The sequence below is a fragment of the Rhagoletis zephyria genome, unplaced genomic scaffold, assembly GCF_001687245.7.
Source record: "Rhagoletis zephyria isolate East Lansing unplaced genomic scaffold, Rhagoletis_zephyria_1.1 Rzeph_scaffold_01242, whole genome shotgun sequence".
In the NCBI taxonomy this organism is placed as follows: Eukaryota; Metazoa; Arthropoda; class Insecta; order Diptera; family Tephritidae; genus Rhagoletis; species Rhagoletis zephyria.
In genome coordinates, this window is record NW_016158326.1 from 70,723 (window position 1) to 79,843 (window position 9,121).

Here is a 9,121-nt window from a genome sequence, read left to right on the forward strand (position 1 = left end):
ATGCATGACGAAGTGATAGACCTCTCCCGCGGAAATCCGTATCATCTACACTGTTAGCACTTCTATATTTGGTCCGTTCAGTAAAGCGAACTTCCGCTCGTTGAGATACATACAGTGCCGGATAAAAGTATTGGCACAGAGAATTTTTCGCAACATCTGAACAGTTTTTTATTCTAATTTATTTTCGATAATTTTTTACAAATATATAGTTCGTCCTACACCAAAAAAACTTAAAAACTAAATCTCTAAATTTTGTGCAAAACTCAGGAAAATTCAATAAATTTGCATACTTATTTGCAACTTTCTATTCAGTTTTTTTATAAAAATTCTAAGTATGCAGTTTTATAGCTCAACTAATTTTAGTATAACAAAGTGCAAGCTTGAGGTCCTAAAAAATCGCATTGATTTTTGGCAATTTTTTTCAGTCAGGTTCTTCCGTACAAAGTATGTTCGACAATTATTTTTTGTATGGATAAAATGAGCAACACCTTCTACTAAAAAATGTCCAAAAATCAACGCAATTTTTTAGATACTTCAAACTTGCACTTTGTTATACTAAAATTATATATATAAACTACATACTTGGAATTTCTCTAAAAAATCTGAATAAGAAGTTGCAAATTAGTATGCAAATTTATTGAATTTTCCTGAGTATTGCACATAGTTTAGAGATTTTGTTTTTATGTTTTTTGGTGAAGTACGAACTATATTTTTATTAAAAAATATTGAAAATAAATTAGAATAAAGATCTTTGCATATATTGCGAAAAATTCTCTGTGCCAATACTTTTGTCCGGCACTGTACATATTATTTAATGTTGTTGTTGTTGTAGCAGCATACAAATTCCCCAAAGACTTTTTGGGGAGTGTTGCTGGAGTGACAGTCCTTGGCCAGATATAAATCTGGGTCGTTCCGGTTACGTAGACCCGACTGTCGTGGGAACGCATATTATTATTGCCATATTATTTAATGTTTATATTGCCCATATTATTTAATGTTTAATATTTCTTTATGAAAGTATAGCTGTTTACATAACAAAAATTGTTTAACATAATCTGTATGGGAAAAAAACGTAACACTCAAAAAAAAATTGCGAAAAACCAACGGTAAGCCCCAGCTACTTCAAATTGCACCATATTATACTCAAATTTAATCTACTACAAATCTGCATACATATATACCAGAATTCTTTCTAAAGATGCTGATTAAAACAAATTTGGTGAATTTTGAATTTTTTACTAGTTACGACGTTTTGTATTTCAGCGACGAAGTTTGTTATTTCTTTTTGCATTTCAGGTGACGATATGTGGTGTTTCTTAAGAAAACAGGTACACTCAAAAAAAAATAAAAATAAAAATTAAAACTTAAGAAAAATTGCCAAAACTTGCTAAAATGTCGCGTCCCAGTTTTCATATTGATTCACTGTATATATGTACAAATACATTTCGTCGATGCTTTTGCAAAACCGTCCATCGCCCAATTGCAAAACCGCCTATCTTACGGCACTCAAATTTTACAGGAGCGAAAAAAAGGTTTATTCTTTGAAGGCATTGCCTTGATAGGCGGTATTTTCTCTAGCTATTATTTTACAAATCTGTTGTTTTAATAACGATTTAACGATTTTTATGCATAAATCTCGATGCATGGAATTCAGGGTTACCAACGGGTTGCCACAACGGCGATTTACGCGGTTTTGCAGCTGGTTGATGGGCGGTCTTGCAAAAACATCGACGATATGTTTCATCCTAGCAACCTTGTTTGAACCATCATATCAAATCGATCAAACACCGAAAAAGAAATTTCACAAAATTTCAGTTATATTTCATAAAGAGAAAACGGCGTTTGTAAAGAAATATAAGTCGAGCATAAATGATGTCCAATTTTGTTTTACCTGAGGAATTATCTTATTTCATCGAAAGCATTCGCCCATTTCAATTGGTCGACATAGGGAGCACGAAGTGGGTGGACGTTCACGAAATGATTATAAAATTAAGCCAGCAAGCTATACTCGAAGCAGCCGAACATCGTGAAGAAGAAGTGAAAGAATTTCTCATATCCCGGGACAAGTTGAAGGTACATGCTATAAAAGCGCAACACTATCTTCACATTTCTGATTTTCAGGTGCTTATACACGAAGCTTATAGCATTTTTTTATGGAAGACGCGTGTGCTACCACACCTGCTGGAAATCGATCCCAATCCTCAGGCTACTTTTCTCATCTATACAGTGCTTTTTCACGAAGCTGCCGTTATTTCCTTATTAGACACCACACTTTTCCATGTGAGCGCATGTGAGGCACTGCAGGATGCAGCTATTGATTTGGTAGACTACTGCGCTTTGGCTGTTGCACAAGTGATTGGTTTAGTAAGGTTCGAAAGTCGTACTGTTTCATAGCAATTATTATACTTAATCAGTATATACATTTTTATCTTATATGTAATAGCATGGGTTATCATGAAAATCAATCAAAAGTTGATGTAGATGAAGCTGTTTTATCCGAGTTAGAGCGTCAAAAACGCGATTTAATTTATAAGATTGGCATGCGTTGCATTTCTATACTTAGCTACCTGGCAGAGCATGCGGATTCAATACCGTTGAGTGCCTCACGTCGCATGGTGGTAACGCACGATGTACCTTGGCTAATAGCAGACTTACTGCAATTTCGTCCTTGGCAGCGACGTACAAATAAAGGACTGCAACGTTATATTGGTATACATTTATACATATATCTACACAAGCTTACCATTACTCACTTCCATTGCCAGGAATTATAGTATTATGTGTTCACAGATGAAAAGTGGTTATTGGTGCAAGGTGATGACTTAAACAAAGTGTCCAAACAAGAAGCGCAAAGCTGGTTTTGCATGCGAGAATTGCTCTTTAATAATTCTTTGATGACATCGTATGAGTTAAACGAAGAACGTCGAAAGCATCTGTCTAAAGTAAAATATCTTAATTTTATAGCTAATTTAGAGTATGTTGTGTACGCACATTTAACATGAACACATATTAAAAAAGTAGCATTTTTTTCTTCTGCCACCGTTTTTACGTAAATCAATTTGAGAACTTTTTCAGTGCCAAGGGCTGTTGCTGGAGACAATACTCGATCAACTTCCACCTTTAGTTGAGTTAAAGCAATACCTTTGCCTTTTGGGCGTCGCCGGCAACGGTAATGAGAATCGGAAACAAAAATCCAACTTGCTTCTCGAAGAATTACCAGAAATACGCGAAAAGCTTATAGCTGAGTGTGAACGTATTGGTGGTTTTCCTGTTGTCGCTCAAAAGCAAGAGGAAATATTTCTGTGTACTGATAAAGATAAAATATGTGAAATAGCCAAGCGTTTGAATACGGCATACAATACAGATCTGCTGGCCGAGCTCGAGGAGACGGCTGCAAGAGCAGAAAAAACTTCTGAAACTGTGGAAACGGGTAAAGATGAGGCTGGTAGAAAAAAATGCGGCAAATGTGCTTCTAATGCAGTGAAGAAGTGCGCCAACTGCAAAACTACTTATTACTGTTCAAGGTCAGTGATTTGAGTTTTTGCTTTTATACAATTGAATAACTATAACACATTTTTTGCAGAAAATGTCAACTGGACGACTGGCCGCAGCACAAAGTCAACTGCATTAAAGCTTAAAGCATACCACACAACACCTCCGAGTTATCACTTCTGCAAATTCATATCATTTTCGTCATATATTCACTGCACTTCAATATTTATGTATCTGGTTTAAACTTTTTATTTATAAAAGATTTTTTGCTCAAAAACACACGGTTTTTAATTTTTTGTGATCCTCTAACATCACAAATCACTATATTTGTTGAAAGTTATTCAGAACTAAACACACACAGCGCGTTTAGCTATTTTGACGCAGATGTTCTTTCACAACATCCAAAGCAGGAGTCTCCTCACCGAAATCCTTGATAACCACAACAGCGCATCCGCTGACCTTACGTGGCTTGCCCTCTTTGTCGATTTTGCATAGCCCAGACCATTCACCCAATTTCTTGTGTGAATCTACACGGATAAGTGGGATTTGATGTTCATGGCAGAGTGCAGTAACGAGTTTCTTGTATAAATCAACGTCCATCGAATCGGCGAGGATGCACAAAACAGCTTGGCGCCTAAGAAATAAACAGAGAAATTAAAGTTAAATTCAAGGTAAGAAAAAACAAAAACATTCACGATAGCTTACTTGTCCAAAGCTTTGCACGCTTGGTGAATGCCATGAACCAAGCCATCAGCAATGAGAGACTTCTTCAGCACCTCTTGCAGCGCGGTATTGATGTCCATTTTGTCGCCAATTACTGGCGCGGCGGAGGGCACATCACTGTCACGATTAAGTTGAAATGAGCGTAAAGGTCGATATATGAAAGGAAAAATCCATGAATAACAGTAGCTAATAATATGTGAAATGTTTATGTGAATATGAATGTTTATTATATAGGAGAAACATTGTCCATTATGTGGCCTACTGTTTTACTGTATTTCTGCACCACCGATTTTTAGTTGATTAATAAACACGCAGAACTCAACTTACACATCAACGTCAGCCATTTTTAACTACTTGTGTCGTGTCTGCACTGAAATAAGAAAACAAAAAACGTATTGTTAGTCGGATGTAAGCCATTAAATCGAATACAAAATCTTTATTTGCTGCTACAAAAAATTTCATTCATTCCGTACCTTTTTGACAACCGGAAAGAAAGGTTGCGGCACATCAGCAGCCAACTTCAATACGTTAAAATGTCAAATTACACAAACATGCAGTGCTGCCAGAACTTTTGCGGCGACGTGTAAATTGGCAAAAAGACGGCTAAAACGATTCAGCTAAAATTAACAAATACATGTAAACTTTGGAGCGAATTGAGATTTGACATAACACCCGCAATAAAAAAAATACATGTGGTTGTCGTTGTTTTAATCTAAATTCGCCAGCAACAGCACCATGTATCAAGGCGAATCTATACAAGGTGGTGTTATCGGATCCGCTGATTTCACGGCGAATTTGTACCTTTTGTCAAAATCATGTGTTTGTTGTAATTTGGCTTTGTACTGATTGTCAAGGAGTGTATAATTTGTTGTTGTAATTTTTGTTTTTGTTCTGTTACCACCTTGTATAAATTCGCCTTTATTTTGACATTAGTTGCGTTCGCGTAGCTGTTAATTGTTCATGTTTAACCAAAACTTACAAGTTTTTGCGTTCGCGTACGCAAAAAAACTTGCAAAGTAGGGGAAATTGAGAGAGCAAAGTGACATTTCATTTTGAGGGGAGCTGATGGCTTCTGCTGAAAAAAAAATTTTGCCAACAGCAAAACAGCTGATCAAAAACAGCTGATCAAAAACAGCTGGTTGACATTTACGTAAATCACAAAATTTATTTTGATGGTTTGGAAGTTAAAAATGACAAAATGCGTCTAATTAAACTTGTAAGAAGTAAGTAGTTATTTGTTTAATCAGTAAACTGTGTCAGTATAACACTTTGTGATGAGTTTTCGTACGTTTTAAATTTTACACTTTTGAATGTAAACAAAAATTATATCAGCTGTTCGTCTAACTTGCAAGTTTCTGCAAATTTTCTGTTCGCGTACTATTTGGGATATTTCTCTCTTGTGAGAGAACAGATGGCATTTCGCCGGAATTTGGCAGTTGGTTGGTTTTACTGGAGATTTAAACGAACGCACCTAATAAGTACCGCGCGAAAATCTAAATTCGCCAGTAACACCACCTCAAGGCGAATTAATACAAGGTGGTGTTGATCGCGAATTTAGATTTTCCCCGCGTAATGCAGCGTTTTTGCTACATTAAAAATGCAACATTTAGCACTTTCGAACATATGTTTTCGAAGAGCGTTCATGCTATAGCATTTAGCAAATGTACATTTACGCGAGTTCGAAATCGTATGCTTTTGACAAACAGCCGTGTTCCAGTCTCATATTTAGATGCGTATATATTACGATCAATTCTCACGCAGGAGATAATGTGCAAAAACCCTACTGAAAAGGAAACAATAAATTTTAAACCAAAAATTCAATACAAAAACTTGTATTGTTTTAACCATAACCGAAAATTTGTTTGTGTATATATTCATTTGTCGGTGCTGTCAATTAAAATTTTCTCACTTAATTAGGAAACAAAACGAACCGAGTTGATCACAAATTGATCCAGATTTCTATCAGCATCACATCGATGTTGAATTTGCTTAACTTTTCTTTATCCAAATATGTAATGCAAAATAAAAGAAATCTCGATCGGCGATCACTGAAACGTAGCTAGCAACTGTATGGCCCTGTCTCCACAGGAAAACACTGATGTCGTGAAAACTATGTCACAAAATATATTTCCAATGGAGACCGCCTATTTCTCATGTGCTGCAATATATGTCAGCGCTTATTGCTTGACATCTATTGCAGGCAATTCGATAGTTTGACAGCCATATTTTCATTTGAAAGAAAGCGTGCTGGTGGTAACATCGATGAAATTTTTATATTAAATCAAAATAAAAGTCTGCTCCTTATTGGATTATTTATGATTACGTTTTAGGAAATTATTCAGCAAGTTTTTTAAAGATTTAAATGTTTTTAAACATCGAAATTGAGAGAATGTTGTCTGGTGGCGTCATGCGGCAAATGCTTATTTCAAGACATCAAAGTGCCCACACACAAAAACTTGCAATCACATTGCTCGTCAAAATGACAGTTGGTAGGCCATCGCTGTTCGCCTGTGGAGTTCTGCGGTATACTCGAAAAAGCAATGTTGCCACTTTTTCTCTTTAAACCATGTTCGAATCGTGGGAATTTTGGAAGATCACAGGGTTGCTTTTAGCATTTAGATTCTTAATGCAAAAATGGAGTTGCATTTAGTTGCATTTAGGTGACGAATTTTGTATGGATAAATGTACATTTAGAGCTAAATGCGCTAAATGTGCTTTTACGCGTAAGCAAAAACAGCCTATTACTTATTAATGTCAAAATTATGTGTTTGTTCATGAACCAATTAGAACAGATCTGACCGGTTGAGAAGCAGCCATTTGTAATAGCAATTGAGAGAAAAGTGTGTAACGTTCGTAATTTTGAGGTTTGCTATTTCTGTTTTGCTTTCTTTACGTGTATTTTGTCGGTGCTTTATTTCAGTGATTTTTTGTGCAAATGCAATTAAAATGAAGTGCGCGGTGATTGGATGCAAAAACACGTACAAAAATAATAAATTGGTTAGCACAAACATGTGCACAACATTGCTTGCATTTTTTCTTTATGCTTCGTCTTCATATTCTTTGTTTACTTTTCACAGAAAATAACATGGCGCTGAAATTACAAACGTCAGCCAGAAAATTACTTTTTTCTTTTGCTTCATCTTGTCAGATCTTGTGTAGTTGGGTCATGGTGTTTGTTGTAATAGGAATTCGCCTTGTTTACAACAAACACATCATTTTGACATTGGCGCCAAAAACCTAGATTCGCCATCAACCCAAGAACGATAGAATACAAGATTGCGCATTCCCGCAGAATGACATTTGTGGCAACGGGTAAACAAAGAATATGGCGAAGAACAATGAGTTGACAGTTGTGAATTTGCAGTGAGAAAACATGTTTTCTTCTCGATTCACCAATTTCTCAAGCCATCTTTGAATATAGCAAATTAAGCACAACGTTAACAAAAAATATACAACCACTGTTGAAATGTGTTCAAAAGAATAGGTCTTATTAATTAACTATTAATAATTTTTGTGTTTGTATTGCAGGTGCCGAAAAAGTGATAATATCTTGTCGCAGCGCATGTTTTCCTGCAGAAAGTGGTCGATGCTTGCTTACCTCCGATTTTAATTTGTAATTTGTGGTATTTCAACGTTTTCAATTTAACATGTCGTGTTTAAAACTGGTCCGTAAAGTGCTTCATGCATATTACGCTGGTGTCTAAATTTTATGGCTTCTCCTGCCGGCAGAACTCTACCCACTTTCTGGCCAAGGCGTCGTCGCGGGGAAACAAAAAAAAACTGCATTTGGGGCTTTACCTCCACGACTGCTGCAATTCAACACACGACACGACATTTTTATAAAGTTTTTATTACAAATAAAACGTTGTTTACTTCAGAACGCACGAGTTACTTCGATTTTTCACTTGAAAGTACACAATACGTTTGCAATACGTTTGCACTTGTTTCTAAACAAAAAGTTTGTTTACGTATTGCCATAAATGTCAAAGTCGGGAAAACCAAAGTAGCGGTTTTGGGAATGCGCCACCTTCAGTTCATTTCACCATGATAACAAACAACTCCTCAAGGCGAATTTGTACAAGGTGGTCAAGGCGGATTTATACAAGGTGGTGTTGATGGCGAATTTAAATTTTCGCCGCGGTACTTCTTAATGTCAAAATGATGTGTTTGTTGTTATATGAATTCGCCTTGTTTACAACAAACACATCATTTTGACACTGGGAAGTACCGCGAACACCACCTTGTATAAATTCGCCTTGAAGGTGGTGTTCTATTGTGGCGAATACTGCGGCAACACAAAGCGAACAACGAGAAATAGGCAGAATGTTCGAGGAACGACGTAGAATGTTCCACAAAGAGAAACGTCAAGTTGGATGAACACCGCGAACAGCGAGAGAAAGAGAATGAGCGATAAACTTCAGAATGTTCTAGGGTTGCCATAAGTGGCAGCGCAGGTATATAAGGGCGCCGCCATAGCGAGGTGAGTGAGTGACAAGTGAGCAAGCTACAAGTAAAGTGAGCAGAGAAGCGAGTTGCGAATAAGCAAGCTATAAGTTTAATTGTGTTAACAAGTTCAGTAAAGCGTTGTAATTTCTTTAACAAGTATTGTAGTGTTTTTACTGTATTAGCAAGTATTGTAAAATTGTTTGTTGTACAATAAAGTTAATTGTACTACTATTTGGTCATCGTTAGCCTTTATTTAACCATCCAGCGATACGAACCGAGAGATTTGGGAAATCCGGACGAGGTTTCAAGGATAATCGTAACAGTATGATCAGCTGATTTCTTCGCCTTCCTTGTATTTTGTTTTTGCTCAAGGCGAATTTATATAAGGTGGTGTTACTAGCTCAGCTGATTTTGTGTATGTGTTTCGCCGCACGGCTTCTGATATAAAATTGAAAAATTT

General features: G+C 36.3%; 2 protein-coding genes and 1 long non-coding RNA gene across 3 annotated transcripts; 1 reads left to right on the top strand and 2 right to left on the bottom strand.

Moving 5' to 3' along the window:
• Positions 1 to 1,673: 1,673 nt before the first annotated feature.
• Zmynd10 (zinc finger MYND-type containing 10) lies at positions 1,674 to 3,834 on the top strand. The gene is made up of 4 exons (XM_017616654.1): positions 1,674 to 2,369; positions 2,444 to 2,709; positions 2,791 to 2,942; positions 3,076 to 3,834. Exons 1-4 carry the CDS (start codon positions 1,870 to 1,872, stop codon positions 3,535 to 3,537), a joined length of 1,380 nt encoding a protein of 459 aa, XP_017472143.1. The 5' UTR covers positions 1,674 to 1,869; the 3' UTR covers positions 3,538 to 3,834.
• On the bottom strand, positions 2,417 to 3,165 carry LOC108363314 (uncharacterized). The gene is made up of 3 exons (XR_001847600.1): positions 2,992 to 3,165; positions 2,744 to 2,937; positions 2,417 to 2,693 (listed from the first exon to the last, which is right to left on the bottom strand). It is a non-coding gene; the product is annotated as an uncharacterized LOC108363314 (long non-coding RNA).
• Positions 3,726 to 4,644, bottom strand: RpS12 (ribosomal protein S12). Its single transcript, XM_017616655.1, has 3 exons — positions 4,543 to 4,644; positions 4,198 to 4,332; positions 3,726 to 4,126 (listed from the first exon to the last, which is right to left on the bottom strand). The coding sequence occupies exons 1-3, from the start codon at positions 4,557 to 4,559 to the stop codon at positions 3,859 to 3,861; spliced, it is 420 nt and encodes a 139-aa protein (XP_017472144.1). The 5' UTR covers positions 4,560 to 4,644; the 3' UTR covers positions 3,726 to 3,858.
• Positions 4,645 to 9,121: the final 4,477 nt, after the last annotated feature.